Genomic DNA, 18,672 nt, shown 5'->3' on the forward strand with positions numbered 1-18,672 from the left:
CGCAGCAGTGCGTGGTCGCAGGGAGCCGAGAGCTCCGCTGAGCCCAAGGCACGGCCCCGGTTTCACCGCTCAGGCAAATGGACGCCTCCGGGTGTGAGCGGCGACACCGCTGCTCTCCCAGCCCCGCCGCACAGCGAACGGCAGCCTCTCCCGGCTGGGGATCCTTCGCAGGCAGCCCGGGGAGCGGCAGGAGGGCGGGAAGGAGGGAGGCGCCGGCCCGGCCCCCGCCCCGGCGGCAGCGCGGCGGAGGGGCCCCCGGCGCGGCCCCGTGTGCGAGCGAGGAGCAGGTGGGTCCCGCCGCACGCCCGCCCCGCCGGCCCGGCGCTGGGAGCGGCCCCCGCGCCAGCGCCGCTCCCCATTGGAGCCGGGCGCTGCCAGTCGGCGGGGGGCGAGTCCCGCTCCCCGGCAGCCTGCTCCCCAGGGCTGAGGCTGGAGCCGCGGCCGGTTGCGATGGGAAGCGGCGTCGGAGGGAAGAAAGTTTGCCGCGCTCGGGCACTGGGCTGCCGGCGTCCGTGATGCCCCGGGGCGGGGGCGGTGCCTGAAGGCAGCGGGCAGCCGGGCGGCTGGCACGCCTCGCTGTCTGCTGTCGGCACTGCCATCGCAAAGTTTCAGCTATTTTCATGTACTCAAAGCCAGGATTCTAATTATCAGCCCTCCCCGCCCCCACCTCTCCTTCTAGGTAGGCGACAAGTATTTTTTATTCTGTGGATTAGAGAACTTTTTGCATGGAAATTTACTGACTTCGGAGTGGTCTCCGTTTCGGGGAAAGGGGGGAAAAGGATTTCTTTTCATCGCAGATTATTTTTGTTTTCTGGATCACAGGATTTTTGGAGCTATATGGAGGGATCTCAGGATGGTGTGCACCAGGAAAACCAAAACTTTAGTGTCCACTTGCGTGATTTTGAGTGGAATGACTAACATCGTCTGCCTGTTGTACGTGGGCTGGGTGACCAACTACATTGCCAGTGTTTATGTGAAAGTGCAGGAGCCGATCTCAGAAAAAAAGTTAGAAGAAGACAAAGGGGACACTTTAAGGATTATAGAAAGGCTGGACCATTTGGAGAATGTCATCAAGCAGCACATCCAAGGTACCACCTCACCCCCGCTTGCTCGCCCTCCTCTCCCCTCTCCGCCCGCCGCTTGCCGTGTGCAGCCTCCATCCCTCCTCTGTGGCGGCCGTGTGTGCGTGTGTCTGTCGCGTCTGTGGCGATCGGCTGAGCCATCGCCAGCCCGGAAGAGCCGGCGCTGCGCGGGGCGTGCGGGATCGCCGGGGGAGCCCTCCCGGAGCCCGACCGGGGAGCGGCGGAGGCGGGGGGGACCTGCGGGAGCCGCCCCCACCCGCGGGGCTCGGCCTGGGGCTGGAACAAACCTCAGCTCCCTGCCTGCCTCCGCCTTCCTCAAGTAGGGGTGCGCGGGGAGGGCTCGGCGCCAAGACCCGCTTCCCATCGTGCTGTTGTTGTATTTTTTTTCTTTTTTTTTAAATTTCTATTTGTTATTTTTCAAAATGGGCTGCTGCGAGTGGAATTCTTGTTCTCTTCCCCCTTTAAGCCTGACTCTGCTAATCCGTGCTGAGTCTCTGTGTTCCTTGGGGTGATGAAGCTTTTCCCTTAGTGCTGCTGTATTGCCGGGAGCCTCTTGGGATTATAACTGGGGCAATCTCTTTGTGTAATGCCTTTTAATTTGATCTCCTTTTAATGGGTGCTCTGGGAGAAGGGTTGAAGTGGGCAAACAGTGGGAGAGAATAAGATTATTTCCTGTGAGTTTGGGATTTTACATGACTTTTGCTTTACTGAGGGATCTTTAGTGTCTTCCTTTATATTTTCATCATCTGCATGGCATTATAGTGTCACTCTCTCAGCCTGCCAAGTGAATTGGATGGTAAGGAGGCTTGAGGGTAGGTGAGAGCCTGTACAAAATCTAGAGGGTCCATCTTTCTCTGCTTCTGCATAACCTCCACTGAATGCTCAAACCCCAGTTAGTCTCTCCTAAATCTGAAAAAGAAGAGTAGACCATGTGGTGAAGGACACCTATCACCAGTGCAAAAAATCTTGCTCACTTCCAGCTGTGACCAACTGGTCGTCTGGGAATATGAAGCCAGTGGAGAGAGCAGGGTGGGTAATCCCTTACGAGCTGGGCTTACCTGCTGGTCAATACACATGACTTTGTAGTGCTATTAAAACCCAGCTACTTTGCTTTGACTTGTGTTAATATCTTTTTAAATATGGCATATCATCATTCATTTTGTATATAGACTCTTTTCTCAGGTAGTCTTGTCATCTTGCTTAAAGGAGTAAAATGCTGCTTTTTTATAATGTTTTTTCCCCTTTCTTCCCTGGAGAATGGGTTATAGCAGCTTCTCTAAGTTTTAAGTTCTATCATGCAGACCTTAAGTTTTTCTTGATTCCTGAAATGGATTTTTAAAAGGAAATGTATTCTTGTCTGTGTGCCAGTGGAGTGCACTGTGGAAGCATATATGAAGGCAGGGATTTTTCAAAAGGCTCTGGCTAAGAGTGAGATACACGAAGTTAATTGACTTCCCTTATGAGGCTGGAGCATAACTCCTTCAGGTTTGTTGGTGTGAAACTCAAACAGCCTTGTTTCTTTTCAAGGAAACTAACCACATTGGTGCCTTTGGTAAGTAGTCCTCAGAGTAGCAGAGGAAAGGTACACTTAAACCAGGAGAGAGTATAACATGGATTAGAGCAAAAGCTTTTTTTTTTTTTTTTTTTTTTTGGTGACTATCCATAAGCCAAACAAGATGGTTTTTTCCTTAAACAGTGCTCGTTTTAAAGTTGAAGAGGGTCTTTCAAAATTAACTAAGTGAACAGTTTGGTGATAAATACTAAAATAGTAGGGGTAAAAAAAAGCTTTACAAGCTTCTCATGCCTTATTGAAACTACTTAGTCTTAAAGAAATAAAATAAAAATCACAGATCCTTAGCTCAAAGTGGATTTTCTGTACTTTTATTTGCCAAATAATTATAATGGGGGTTCTCACAGAAATTCCCATGGCAGATACTGCAGAATAGGATGTTACCTTAATCAGATTTTGCTTAGAATTATGAGATGCTGTGAATTCTGGGTCAGGGCACAAAACTCACTGGAGTTACTGAAAGAAATATCCCAAGCTTGATTGGGTTTGATTTGAACTTGAAGGTCAGCTTTAAGAAATTACACATTTGAGAGTTCTTGCCAGAAATTGAGTAAACCAGCTGCTGTAATGGTTCTAGACATGGTTATAAGGGTTATCTGTAGCTTGCTAATAAACTTTTTCCTTGGACCACTTCTTTTTGGTGTTGGAGAGAGGTCTCAATAGCTCAGATGTTCTGCAGTGCTGAACAGGCATGAAATTAGCACGGGTAATAGAATTACATTCCATAGGCTATCCTGCAAATGCCAGAGAGCTTTAGCTGCTGCATTTTACACATGGGATTGCGCTAATATTTCATTTTAATTTGCTTTCTCATTGAATTGTTTGATTAGATGCCATCTGGGAATTCCTTTAGCATATAAATTGCAATCTTGTAATATTTTATCAAGTGTCCTAGAAATGAGACGCACCTTCATATAAAACCCCTTTTAAAGTATGTATTTTTAAAAAGACATTTTCATGGCAAGAAAAGCGTCAGACTGAAAAGAGATTTCCAGGTAAGAGAGGTTCAGAGGGAATCAAAGCCTGCATGCCTTGTGTTTGGAAAGAACGGTATGGACAGGGAAATCCCAGGCCACAGAAAGAAGAATCTTGCGGAGCTAAAGCTCAGTGCTGAAACTTGAGCTGTCTGAAGCCTGGGAATCCTGAATTCTTGGCTTGTGGCCAGACACAGCTCACAACACGGTTTTGGTGAAATGACTTTACCTTTTTGCAATGATAACGACCTGCAGGATTTTCTGTGGCAGTGTGTTGTGGCATTGTGATGTTAATTACGTCTGAGTGCTCCCCAGCATTCAGTACCAAGGAGATTCTCCTCCCCTCCAGCCCAAATCTTCAGTCGGAGGCACATGCCCCATGCTAGCGGGCAGCCCACTGAGAGAAACTTTTAGTTCCCACCTCCTTTTGAGTTTGCAAACAGGATGGTGTCTTTTTTGAGATTAATTGTGTGTATGTGTTTGAAAGAAACTGAGTAAAAGACCAGATGGGTAGCTTGATGCAAAGTGCAGCCCTTCCATGCCTGACAAAGGTGTGTGGCACATGGACTGTGTAGTAGCACTGAGCTTTATTCCCAGAAAGTATGCTTTAGAGGGCTAAGGTTAACGAGTGTCAAATGAGAGAAAAAACTGTGTTCTGTTGAGTTCCCAAGCACCAAACTGGCTCAAAACCCCCCAAACACTCTCACTTTATTAAAAACAATTCAAGAGTGCTTCAGACAGATCATGACTTATCCTTCATCTTAATAATGCATCATGCATTGGCTCTGACACCAAAAACTTGCCCTAAGTCATATGTGCAGTTGGAAGATCAGGTGAGTGGGCAGGCTGCTCTCAATCTGATACGTAGTTTGTATCAGTGACAATGTGAAAAAAACTAGCAGAAAGGGAGGAATGTATTGGTTTCTGTAGCCTCACTTTAGGCCATCATAGCCCATAGTTTCATTTTCCTTGAAAAGCTAAGCTGTGATTAAACCCATATCACTCAAAACACCTCTGCACATCATCCTGTCTGTCTTATTATGCAATGTCATTTTAGTATTTTTCAGCCTTCCTAGTTTTAATCAGATGATGTTTGTGTTCCAGAATTATCTTAAAAGATTATAGGCTATGAAATCTATGTCATGAACTTGCTTCTTGCCCCTGCCCCATTCTTCCTCTCAACCCCTTGGACCTAGACAGAATTACTAAACAGTTAAGACAAAGACTAGATCTAAATTGAAGTTGTAGCACACAGTTCATTTCTGGACTAGCTGAATTCTTAGTTGAGGTCGATGGATGGTTACTAAGACATCTGTGTCCAGCTGGGATTTTGGTCATCCATCCTTGCAACCTGCTGCATCCTGATCTTATCAGTGGAATATCAGACACTGTGTGGACTTGCTTGGGAAAATTTGTGAGAGAAGAGTTGTTTACATTATCTTTCATTCTCCTGCTTAGAATGATTTGCTGTGTGGATTTACTTGAGCTAATATTAGCTATCCCACAGTTGGATATCTGATCACCCTCTGTGGTCAGCTGGGGCACAGGGAGGTCTCCAGTGTGTGATTCACTCAGTACCTGTGTCAGGTGTTAGGGTGAATTTATTTGCTTTCAGAAACTGCGTATTTTGAGCTTGGGAGCTAGGTCAAGCCACATTCTTCATTTTAGCCTGGGAAAGGTTTGAGTAAGTAAACGTTGTGTTTGTTATTTACCCTTTATTTCTTGATCTCAAACAAAGAAGAATGTCTTCTGTCTTTTGCAGCCTGGCTAACTAACCCTAGCTGGGTTCTGTAAAGTCAGCTCAATAGGATTCAAATGGCCACTCCACCATGTCTCTTACTCCTGAGTTACTTTCCTTTTGGGAATAATTAATGACTAAATCCCCCCAGCTTATTTCCCTCAAGCTCAAAAGCAATTAGGCATGTTTATCACTCACTGCAGCATATTTATTCTACTGAGAAACAAATGAGCACCAGGCAGCAGCCCTGGGAGCACTCAGCTCTTGCTCCACTGCAGAAGGCTCTGTATTCCCTGTCTCTGTGCAAGCAGAGAGATCTGCTGTCCCAATGTAGCTAATTGCAATGGAAGCAACTCCTTGCAGATGTAAGACAGGCGGGATTAATCCCATTATTTTTTCTCTATAGGCTGTGACTTCTCAAGTCATTCTAGATGGCTGCATGTCAGTGCAGATTAATTGGAATTTAACTTTCATGTTCTGCCATGCTTAGGGATGAGTGCACTAAAGAAACCTTAATACAGTTATTTCAACTGGAAGACTTAATTTGCTGTAAATTTTCAAGCAATACTGGAGGTGCAGGTATTTCAAGGACAATCTACTGAAGACTTAATGTTGTTGATTATGTTGACTACAACTCGATAGTATATTATTACTATTATTAAAATTAACCTTTTTGTGCTTTTAATATCTTTAGCTCCCTTCTAGTTATATTCTTGGTGCCTCTTCCACTGAGGATTTATGTCACTGGGGTTAGGATGCAGTGGGCAAAACTGAGGAGTGGTAGTTTGGCCTTATTAAGGTAACTGGATTTCATTACTGGATATTGAATGATTCCTTTCCATGATTAAAGTTGTTTTCTTCAGAATGAGGTTTCTGGGGTTTTTTTTATTTTCCATTTTCCTGATTGCTCTGTTTCTTCGGGTGTATACAATGGGAATGGCATGACAGATTTATTTGAGATTGGTTCTTTTGAGAGAAAGAAGAAAAGTTTTATTTGGCTACTGAGTGAGAGTGAATGATAGCTTTGTAGTTGGGAAGGGAATTGACCTGGATTCCGTTTCCTTCAATCATGACAATTTCTGTAGTTCACATGAAAGTCTTCAACAGAAGGTTAAAAAAATGAATCAGGAGCAGAGCTGCGACTTCCATGCCCTCCACAACTTCCCTCATTGCTAAGCTAGAAAAGTTTGCCTTTTTCTCTGAAAAAGTTCATTTTTGTTGACATATGTTATCTCTGCACAATGGCACAGCCTCAGTGGAAGGAGGGGGGTTTTTAGTGCAGTGTTTGAGCAGATGATGTATGGGCTGAGCAGAGATGGAGAGAGCTGTTCTGCTTCAGGTCCTGCACTCAGTGCTTCATTTGTGCCACTCAGGTGTCACTTTGGGCAATGTTGCTTAGGCTGGCACAAGCAGCCTGCAGCTGTGCAGGAGTTCCAGCTGAGGTCTTTCCTGCCAGCTTGTTATGCCTACTTTAGTACTAACGAGTGATTTTTATCTGTATGACCAGAATAGAGGTAAATACATCTGAAATGAAACATAAAGCAAGACCTATGCACAGCTGCTGGGAATTGTGTGTAATGTGTGGGATCAGCTTGGTCCTGGGCTCTCGCTCTCTCATGGCATCTCGTGAGGCAGATTTTGCCTTTCTCCACCTGACACTGCTCCCCTGCCTGTGACAATACACAGAAGCAGTTTACTGAAATTCTGCGTTCAACAGAAAGGTCCTGTCATCAGTGTTACACTGTGAAAGTGTACATAAGCTGTGGTGAGATGGGATAGGCTGATATTACCCCTCTGGATGGTAGAGACATGATGTGTAAAGAAAATCTGTGGTGATTTAAAAAAGCTCAGATTTGGCTCAGATCTTGAGACAGCGGTGGCAGTTGTGAAGAGGGCTTAGGGCTTAGCTGCCTCCTGAGGGTGATGGGGGATCCTTGCTTGTCATTGGAACAGCCCAGGAACTCGATCATCAGCTATTAATGTATGGAGTGTGGAAAGGGACACAACGGGACATGAATCTTCTGTAGCTGGTTAATGGCTGTCCTCCTTTCTTGCAGCCATAAGATTATGTTGTCAGCCACACTTGGCCTGGAGATCAGACCCTGGGCACTGTGGTGTCTTAGGAGTGTCCCTGAGTCCAGAGCAGTGAAGGAATTTACTGGTCCACAATTAACAAAACTAATGAAGTTTAATTTCTGTCTAATGCAAAAGTGAAAACTACGTATTGTGAAAACTAACTTCATTCCTCTGAGGCAAATCCTTCTTCATTCATCTGCTGTATTGTTTTCCTTTAACCATCTCTGGAGGTATCTTTCTGTGCTGCCCTTGGCCTTCCAGTGCTCTCTGTAGCCTCTTGAGAAACTGCAGGGCTCCTTCATTTTAGTAACTTGATAAACAGCTCAGTAACAAGCTGTTGGATTAGTGTGGACAAATACTCTGGACAGACACTGAAATTCTCAGGTATGTGAAACTTAATGCTTTGACTTCATGCTGCTCTTATCTACACCTGAATCTATTCTCCAGTTGTGCAATGCAGGTGTGTTCTCTCTGCAACAACATTTTGTTCCTGTTTTCTCCACAAATTTTCCCTGCTCAACTGGTGTTTTGTAACTAAGGTGCTGTTTTTAACCTGATATCCTCCGTTTTCTGAGGGAAAGGCAGAGATGTTTAGGAGCTGAAACTGTGATGGTCATTATTACAGCTCTCCAGCATCTCCTTTACTTGGCTTTGAAAATTAACAAACAAGAATATTCCAATTTCTGTTTTAGAATATGAAGGTGGAAGGTCCAAGCTGCTACTTTGAAGTGCTCTGCCTTTAAAATGTCAATTTGTCTTCTCAAGTCTGTGAGGGATTCTTACTATATTCGCTACTTAGATTGTGTTTTAAACACATGAGATTTTTAAAATGTCTTATTTCTATGACAACAGCGCTGTGGCAGCTGGCAGGAATCCCAGCTGTCCTGTGATCAGTGCCATATGAATGTGTAGTGCAGCCCCTGACTCGGAGACCTTCATTTCCATGGATGAGGTCTGCAGGAGCAGGGCAGAGGAGGGGGATAGAGAGAACTGATATGGCCCCATTTTTAGAGACTGTTAGTGGCAGCTTTGACTGGTTGCTGGAGTTGCTCACAAGAATCAGACCCAAGGTCCATTCTCTCACAGGGAGAGCCCAGGGAGTGTGTGAGTCCTGCAGCAGCCAAGTGGTGGTGGGGTGCAGCAGCCACATCTGTTGTCCACTGACACAAATTTGAGGCTGACATGAACCCTGAAGTATGAGATTAGAGAGCTCTCCCAACATGCATGTTATAATTAGCACATCCTAAATACTACATAATTGCCTAAATCTCTGCTTGTATACTGAAAATTCAGGAGCTCAGTGACCTTCTGTTAGTAATGTCAGTAGGGGTGTGGAAATCCTGTTGTAGTTTTGGTTTTGACATTTCCTATCTCCTAAATCAAGCACTGTATTTTAAATGTGAATGTTTGAATTTTCCTTTTATTAGAGCTGTCACAGGTGATCTCTGAGAATATAAGATTTCTGTAAGCAGCTTTCTGAAGAGTATAAGAAAAAGTATTTCTGGGTTTTTTTTTCTTCATAGATAAATGATCATTCTAGTCTTCATTTTAGGGAGATAATATAGATTTTTAGACTTCCTCATATGTAATCTGAATCTAGCTAAAGATCTCTTTCATGAATCATCCAACTAATGCAGAGAATTACCTGTCCCTGCTTTCATGGTGGATTCAAATTCCTTTGAAGCTTTTCTTTCTGCGTCAAGTCATGACTTGCCAGAGGCTTTGCAAGAAGATTTGGCATGCTGGAGGTAAAAGTAAAACTGTCAGATAAACTTTTCAAGCACTGCAGACTCAGTGAGTCTGTACTCATCCATTACAGGATTATCATTGCAATGAAATTATGGTTGGAGAAAACGTCTTTTGGGATTTCTCTGTGCACAGAATAAAAAGGGCTTGCAGAACTGAGCACAGAATCATTTTTAAAATAACATTGTTGTATGTATTTTTTTTTCTCTGAGATATTTATAATTTTGCCAGCTGTATATGGAATGATCATATTATGTCAGCCTTTCCCTCTTCTACTTGTGCTAACAGGAATATTTTAAGTTGTTCAAGCAAAGGGTGTGGGAGTAGTATGCTGTAATTTCTGTGGAATTTCTGATTAGAAAACGTGTTCACATTTAACAGTTTGGAGGACGAGGAGGGTCAAGGAGGAGAAAAGTACAGCAAAAGCTACAGTCTGCACAAGAATACCTGAATGTTTTATCTTTTTTTAGCTGATATGAAATTGCAGTTATTGAGTGGAAACTATGGAGTCTCCACTGGTGTTAGTGAAACTGGTGCTAGTGAGTTTCCATGGAGTGGAAAGAGGCGATGCACCATTTTTGATTCTCTTCTGAAAGCCTGTTGCTTTCCTGTCGCATCAAAACCAGTTTCACATCTGGTAGATTGCTACAAATATTTGCTTGTTAATTAACCCCAAATCTAGCATTCAAAAACTGAAGACTTCAATCTATTTGATTTAGTTTATATGGATCTTTTAAAACATGTGTAGCACCTTTAATGAAGTAAGAAATATTTTTTTTGCATACAGTCAGACTATCATAAGCAAAATACTGGGCCTGGAACCAAAATTGTGATGCTCTTGGTCTCCAATATTATAATTGTGTGTTGTTGTTGTTTTGATCCTGGTTTTTTAGAGTTAGAACTCTGTGACTTTACGACATGATGTCAGCCATAAAGGATTATGACATCATTAAACTTAGATGTAACTAAATGAGGTATTTCAAGCTTCTGTTTAGCTAATGTTTTCATGTGCCTGTAAAGCTGTACAAGTTTAAACTTAATTTAAAACTGTTAGACATAAGCCAAACTAACCAACAATAAAAAAAACCCAAACACAAGTTCCAAAGGGATGTGTAAAGCTGTACAGAATGGCAAGAAGACTGGTGAATTTAGGCACTAAAAGCAGCAAGAGCAGAAAAAGCTGTAACAAAGTGGCAACAGCAGACTCATGTTTGGATACATCATTCCCACTTGCTGCCATTGTAACAGGAATGCTTTTGGTATAGAAATAGTTAAATCCCATTGATTTATTGTTATACTTCCTAAAAGTGCAATTCCATCGACACCCATGAGTTTTCAGCACAGCTTATGTCTTTCTTACATAAAAAGACATAAAATTTGTTTAAAGCACCTTCACAGTGCTGATTCTACTACTCTCATTTAAGTACTGAGATAAAATTTTGCATGCAGATGAATATAGAAATATTAAATATATCTAAAATATTTTCTGTATGAAATCTCTCTATAAAAATATGGTTAAGCTAAGGATCCATATGTCTTGTCTGGAAGGTAGGAAGGGGCTTCACCGTTGGTTGACAGGGGCTTACCTGTAAGAGTCTGTAAATGGTAGTGCAAGCACCAAAGCAAGAGCTTGGTTAGAGCACATGGGAGTGTGTTTGCAAAATATCTCAGTGTGGTGGCAGCAGGAGACTGAAAGCGCAAGGATGGAAGTATTGCCTGAGGTGTGTTGGAATCAGGTTTTCAGACTGTTGTCAGTGCTGTCTGCAGTAACTGAGTAATAGCTGGTGGCTAGGCTGATCCCTGCCCATTTTGTCTCTTTTCCTGGATGATTGCAGATGCAGGTGGAATACTGGGCCCCAGAGTGAATGGGGAGCCACACTATTGATTTCTTGTTAGGAGTAAGCAGAGGTAAAAGCTTTTTATGTGGCAACTGCCAGCTCTAGAGGATAGGATTTTAATCACTCTGCTCTGGATTCTTTTTTTCTTAATTAAGCTGCTCTTGGAGAATTTCTAAATTTATGACAGAGTAAAATTCCTTATTATGAGGAAACCTGGAGATTTGAAAACAACGTAAAAGGAAATTCAGTGTTGTAACGTGGGAAACATTCCTTAGCTCGTTGCATAACATGTCAATATGTTTTTGTCTGCTTGACAATATGTAGGAAATGCCTTTGATTTTGTGAAATTGCATGTAATTTCTCAGCATTTCTTTTGATTCTATTGATTAAAGCTTTTCTCCCTGCCTAGAGACATTAAATAGCAAACCATCTACTAAAAGTGGATTGATAACATTCCCGAAAATTAACATTTGAAAAAAAATTTTAGTCTAAATATATTTCAGACTGTTTCTGTTTGTGTTCTGAGATGAAGAGGAAAACAAAAGCTTCTGTTTTAGTCTGGCAAAAGGTTGCAATACCTGATGAAATACCGGTATTGTCTTCACACTATGGGGAGAGAGATGTTGACCATGGCAAAAAAGCAGAGAGGTACCAGGAGATGTGGTGTAAAAGTGTCATTGCAAACACTGTCCCATGTGGCTGCATGTTTACCACCTGTATCTCTTTTCCAGGGATTGATGGATAATCAGCCACTCAGCCCAAGGTATGCTGTGTGTGGCTGTCAGCAGGGAAAATACCCTGATTGCAGTCACTAACTCTATGGGTAAGTGTAGGTTATAGAGAAATCCCCAAGCCCCAGGTTTTGCTAAAACAATGAGGTGGTAAATATAACACTGGGGTGATCATGGAGAGTGATATTTTTTTGATTCTGCTTAGTTTTACTCACCAATGTCTTTCTGATTATGGTTTCTTACAAAGAGCTTTGTGTGAGCAGCTTTTGGGCTGTGAGTGGCTGTCCTGAAGCTGAGAACATGCTCGCAGGAATAAGAACTCTCCGTATGTTTGAAGTGCTGGGTCAACCACAGGGAATATTTCTTGGCAGGTTGAGAGAAAAAGCTTGTGCATTTAACCTGGTGGCTGGTTTTGCCAGGTAAGAATGCCGTGTAACTTAAAAAATTTGTTTATCTGTCTTAGGAAAAGAAGGAACAGAGAAAAAGAGTTACTCAATGCTCTCTGTGTAGGCACAGATTCAGTGGAAGATAATTCTGTATATTTGCTTCTCCAGCAACTGGATTATCATTCTAACTGTCCAGTTAAGACAGACTTTTAAGTAATAAAGTAATCTCTGAAGGCACTGTGCATTTATACCCTTTCTGTTACTAAAAAACAAGATACACGGGTTTTATTTGAAAGTGAGAACAAGGAAGTCCTGGCAGTGGCTGTTCTGTCACAAGATTTTTCCTTACATTAAAAACCTTGAGATACTGACAGATATTAAATGATTTTTTTGGACTGCATTCTTCCCACAGAAAGAATGTAACACAGAGCCCCTGGATTGAGTTCTCAGTGTGATTCTACGCAAAGTTTTTGCTCTAAAATCCTGTCTCCATTGGACTCACATAAATTGCTGTTGTGGCCATGCTGCAGTAGCTCATACATCTGAGGAGCTGTGGGGCTTGGGAGGGAGCAGAGTGATCTGTGCAGAGCAGTATAAAACACAGGGACTCACTTTCTCTGTCCCCTCTGCTGCCCCAGAATTCTGCCCTGGATTACCCACAGGCCAGGTCAGGATCATGTAGGGGAGCTTTTCCTTGCCTCACATCTGTGGAGTCACTTCTTTCTAATCACCATGTACACCACTGGGTCTGAAGCATGAAGAAGGGAAGGGAAAGAAGAATCAAAGTATTCACAAGTGTAAAAGATTATGTAATTATTATAGGAGTGACATAAAATACTGTGTAAAATTACAGGCAATGGCAAATATTAAGCAATGCTGTCTGTCTATTTTTAAAACTCGTGCTGAGCTAGCCCCCAGGCAGCCAGACTGTTCTTTGTGCTGGTGTGTGCCGTGGCATTGTCTGGCTGTTGTCACAATGAACGGGGTGCAGGGAATGGGAGTGGTTTAGCCACAATGACAACTTGTGACAGTGCAAGGTGTGACAGGAAAAAAAATGAGAAAACCACAATGTAGGATGTAGCAGTTTAGCTTTGCTACATTCAGCTAAGAGAAAAGGGTAATTTTACTTTCAAAAATATTTTTAATGTATTTCTTTTACTCTCTGTTCAATGTTTATGGTACACATTTATTAAGAGTGATTTTGAGTTTGCCTTTCTGCTGTTTGATGAGAACAGATGTTATTTTCTCCCAACTTCTTGACACCTGGAACTGTCAAAATTCCCCATGCTCATTCAATTATCATCGAACAAGCAGGATTTATTCCAGCAATTTACCTAGAAGGACCAATTCAACACAAGATACCCTTTTCACGGATATTAAAATACACTTAAGAAGTCCTGTTTGTTTCATTGGAATGAGTAGCTGTCTTTTAAATAACAAAAATAAAAATGCAATTTTATGAAGTCACCTCAGACAGCAGGAGTAACACTGGGAGTAGATGGCCCTGGCTGAAGGAATTTACACATTTGCATTTCACATCTTTCAGTTCTAGTATCTTAAGGGGAAGTCTTGCACCCCCCTTAAGTGGACAAACATAATTTTCCTACAGGTGACTATTGTGATTGATATTTGAGACCTGAACATGGTGTTTTGGTCACATTCCTTTGCCCAGCACTGAGCAGGATGTGTGTTTTCAAGTCATCTCATGTCTAGCAGTGTTTTTGTTTTAACTTGCCTTTGCAGCTCCAAACCCAAAATGTGAACTAAAATGTGTTGACTAGAGATACAAAGGAGGTTGCAGTCAAGCAATTAGGATTTGGTTGAAAATTTAAATAGTTTAAACCACTGCAGCAGTGCCATGTGGCAGGATGGGCTCAAGGGCCAGTGAAGAGCATGATGACCTTTCCCCCTTCCCCCCCTTCCCCCCCCCGTTAATTAACTTAATTAATGTCTTCTGTTTTCTAGGAGTGGGTTTTTTCCCCCCTCCTTTACTAACCTTACTATTTAAACCTTGTGCCACCTGTGTTGTAATAAGTTAGGATTTTTCAGTTGGTGGACTTTGGAAACTTGTAGATAAAAGTAGTTAGGAAAAGGTAAGTTAGGCTATGGGATGTCTGTTACAAATATGCAGGAGTTTCCCATCCCATGCTGCCTATCTCTTTGAAAGAGGTTTTTGAAAATTAAGTATCTGCTGAAAAGGTCTGTGCTAAACTCTGTAAGCAGCCAGATTTCCGTGAATACTTAGAATACAAAATAGCATAAGGGGGAATGAGAATTCATTTTTCTCTAGCAACTTGATCCACTTCACTAAAAAAGCATGGAAGGTAAGGTTAGTCTCCTTGTGTTCATGTTATAACTTGTTTTCCAGAAATGTGGAAGCAGCCAGTTGTCCAATATGCCTCCTTTCTACTTCCTCAAGAATGCCATTCTTTGAATGCCTCAGTCTTGGAGCCCCATATAGCCTTGTAACAAAGGCTCCAAGGTCTGAATGTGAGTTGTTTCCAGTTGTTCAGTGTTTTCAACTTCTTGAATGACTTTGTTTGTTGATATATATGTTTTAAATTGGCTCCTGATTATAGGTTTGTTTTTTTTTGGATTATGACCTGTTTTAGCTACTGCCTCTTACCTGACCCAAAAAGTGCAGTACGATCATTAGACAGTGTGAGTAAAAACCTTCACATTAGAAATGATGACAAAACACGTGGCTGCAACAGGAGCAGAATTTCAGTAAAATGTTTTCTAAAAACTTGTAAGTCCCATTTCTATAGGTCTCTTAGATATGTTTTGAATTTTTTTTTCTATAAGTTATTTTGGAGCCTCCACTGCTTAATCTCCTTTAATGTGTGTTACCTTTCCAAGAAAAAAAAATTAAATTGCTTGAGGCATACCTCAGAATTTTCCCACAGGGAACTGGAGGTAAAATACCAGGTAATAGAAATTCTGAGGAATTCACACAATACATTTCGGTTATTATGTAATTGCTTAAAATTATTACCAGTAATGTTGGCATTAAAAGGAGGAATCAGATACCTACTGGGTTGTCTAATAAGCTTTCTATTTTTTTACTTCTGAATCTGAATGATTAAGAAAGCAATCCATCTACCTTTCTAATAACTTTGGAATCTCACAGTCAAATTGACGTAATCAGAGGTTAAAAATGTTGGAAATAACTATATCCATAAAAGTCTCCTCCAGGTAGTAGAGGGAGACACTGTAGGTACTCTCTTGTGCTAGTTGAAAAGCTGCATTTATTAATATTTATTGTCAGACAGTGTGCATAGGAAAGAACACTCACCTGCTCCTAGTAATTTCCTGAATATTGCAAAATTTCAAAAGCACTTGCATTAACCCCAGAACTAAGTCCAAAGGAAAACTGCCATTATCTGCTCTTGTGCTCAGTGATCTGGTTTATTTAATCATGTCCTAGGTCCTTTCTAAGCTTTTGGGAGGAATTCCTGAGCAGAAATGGGAATATTCATTCTGCTAACGTGACTGTAACATCCTGGTGTGAGCTGCGGCGTGTTTCCTTTTCCATCAGCTAAACTGAATTCTGATTGCAGATGGGTGAGAAACTGGGACACAGCAAAATTCGCAGCAGTATTAGTAAATGAGACAGAAAGTGTACTTTGCTATTTCCAGATATTGTGCAGAAGATCATCTGAGCTGCCTGCCCATTTTGCTCAGCTTGATGGGATCACATGGGCTTTCAAAGGTTGTGACCAGGAAGTACAGCAGCTGTTGGAATCCAGCATCTCTGGGAATGGGCCAGTGAAACATTGAGCTGGGTCTTCACCACTCCAGTCTTAGTTTCAGGAGCCAGCTGTCCCATTTGCAAGGATCAGGGAGTGTAAAAATAAGTGAAAACTCGATGGAAAATTACCAGGTTGCAGGTGCACACTTGCAGAGCTTGGGAGCCTTAGTCAGTGGAAAGGGGTGTGCTTTTGACAGGTTTTGGGCTTAATTATGACGAGCTTGGAAATGTCAAAATATACACCATCCCAATGAGACAGATAAAGTTTCACTGTTTGAGTTCAGGGAGGATAATTTCTGTCACTATATGAAGATATTTCCTGTTTACTCAGCATGTGTGGTATCCTCCTATAAGAAATAAGCATTTAACAGCTGAGGGTGGCATTTTTGCATTCTTTAGAGCACTGACTTCACCACTTCAGTTAGCCAGTTGATTTTTACACAATCACCTGCCCTTCTACAGGAACCTGAACTTGAAAACAAATTATCAGTAATGTTTTTTGCCACTGAGCAGCAGAAGGTAAGAGTGTCAGTAAGACCTGCTGATGGCCAAGCTGCAGTTAAGAATTTTAGTATATTATTGCCTGACATCTGTGTTTTCTAATATTTCTTAAATAAAAGTCAGCTTTACAAGACATAAGATATTCTCAGTGTAGTGAGCACTGTCTTCATTCTGTATTAAGGTGCAAATACAGGCCCCTGAGCCAGTCTGGAGGGGAATTATAACACCTATGTGGATTTGCAGTTCTTAGTTTGCAGATTTCCATTTGGACCTCCACAGCTGTTGCAGCAGGATCATTATTGCTAATGGGATGATCAGGTACAGGAAAGACGAGTGTCTGCTGAAAGCCTGCCTGTTGGAAGCTGGGATCCAGAGTCATTCTTACAATGAATGGTCCTGCCTCCTTTGGATAGTTGGTGGCTGTTCTACCAGCAGGTGGGGATGATTTTTCTTCTATTCTGGCACAGGTGACACGTTGAGCTTGCTGAGCTGATTAATAGCCCTAAACAAAAGCTTCAGTGTTTACTCTTCTAGAAGGAGGCTTGTCAAATTCAATCAGTCATTATATTTACATGGCAAATGGTTTTTGGGATATATTGTAATCAGCCTCTGTATGAATATTTTCCTGAAACAAAGCACAGAAACTTGACAGTGTTTGGGGCCCTCTGCAATAAATAGAATGGCTAAAAGAATGTTTGCAGCAGGAAGATAAATGTTGCTACATTTTTAATAAGTGCATTTTTTTCTTCCATAATGGAAATTCTTTTGCTGTTTTTGTTGGGAATCTTCTTTGTCAGAGGACATACTTATCTCCTCTTGTTTAGGCTCAATTTATATGCTAACTGCTTTGGTAAAATGCCAGGTGACCTTGTGACAATTTTGTACACATTTGGACTGGGGCCCTTGTGGTGTTTGTTTCTGTCACTAGTTAGGGTAAAGTTCCTTTTCTTGCTTTGCACTGCACAGGGAATACTACCTTATACTTCTAAATTCGTAAAGAAGAAATAAAGATGTGCAAGAAAGGCGCTGTGTTTCTTTTGGGGAACAGATTTTTATGGTGCAGAGGTAGTTTCAATCCAGCTTTTTGAAATTGTGTGCTGTTTCAAGGCAGAGCAGGCACATTTGCAGGGTTACCATGTCCTGTTCAGAAAGAAAAAATTAAAATTGTGCAGTTTGGCCTAGCAAGGGAAACTCAGATAGTCCATCAGTTTTTGGTACTGTCAGCTCTGTACTTTGTATTACCTTGGCAAAATTTCAGCTAGCAGGCTTTTGTAGACTTATGGATTGTCTTGACAATGACTGAAACTTGTAAAAAAATCTTATTTCATTTGGTGACTACAGAATGGTTGCTTTGTAAAGCATATATTTTCTGTGGTTTTCTGTAATGTAATTTAGTGCTGTAGCAAATGTTTTATACCTTGTTAGGAGAACTTCCCCAAAGGAAGTCTGAAAGTTCACTGTAGAGGCACCAAAGCCATTAAGAATTGTAGCAGGACTATACATGAACAAGAATTCCTGCTCATTATGGTGAACTGATACTTTCACCGTAAAACCCATTTTAATTCATGCGTTAGTAAGAACTGTCTAGCAACTTAGTAACAGAAGGCAATTGTTTTTCTTGTAAAATTTCACTTTCATGAAATTCTTTACACATATATTACAAAAAAGCCCCCAAACAACCAAACCAAACCCCCAACCAGTGTAATCACTTAAATCTTTCCCTAGAAGAACAATAAAGACAATTCTGCTAGGTAAATAGGAATATATTGTAAATTACTACAAGCTTGAAACACAACACTGTAAGGAACTGCAGTTTAAAAATTCTTGATTTTAGCATTAGTTTGATAGAATAATGACAGATATGAGGGATATAAGTAGAAATTCTTAGGTGTGAATACACAACCTCTGAAACCCTACATTTGCCAATTTTTTAAGGAATGTCTGATCTTAATGTATATTATTGATTGGTTTTCCAATCCAGAAGCTCTGCTTAATTATTAATACATCTCTCTCCAGGAATCTCCAGTTTCTAATGTGTGTTTAAAAGCTAAACCTCTTCCCTTCCTCCCCCTGCCTCTGAGAGCCCTAAAACACTGACCCTTCCTTGTGCCTTTGCCTGACTAAGCTGGTGTTTACTCAGAGCTGCAGTACACCCTATAGAAGAGCTGGGTTGCCATTTACTCTGTTAATATCTTAATTTCATTAAGCTTGTGCTAATGGCCTCAACACTTCCCTTCTAATGGAACATTTCGAGCTATTGATTCTTCTGCTCACTTTAT

At 41.7% G+C, this 18,672-nt stretch overlaps 1 protein-coding gene across 3 annotated transcripts in view; it reads left to right on the forward strand.

Annotated features, from left to right (window-relative positions):
• The first annotated feature begins 225 nt into the window (after nt 1–225).
• Nucleotides 226–18,672, forward strand: part of GALNT18 (polypeptide N-acetylgalactosaminyltransferase 18) — a 207,314-nt gene continuing 188,867 nt past the window's right edge. Inside the window, exons 1-2 of one of the 3 annotated variants that reach the window (XM_039552644.1) lie at nt 226–287; nt 823–1,088. In XM_039552644.1, coding sequence (XP_039408578.1) covers nt 854–1,088 — 235 coding nt within the window. In that variant the 5' untranslated portion in view covers nt 226–287; nt 823–853. Of the gene's footprint in view, nt 288–370; nt 680–822; nt 1,089–18,672 lie in introns of those variants that run through there. The other 2 variants (XM_039552645.1, XM_039552643.1) reach the window with 2 other exon arrangements.

Source organism: Corvus cornix, chromosome 5, assembly GCF_000738735.6.
Source record: "Corvus cornix cornix isolate S_Up_H32 chromosome 5, ASM73873v5, whole genome shotgun sequence".
Lineage (NCBI taxonomy): Eukaryota > Metazoa > Chordata > Aves > Passeriformes > Corvidae > Corvus > Corvus cornix.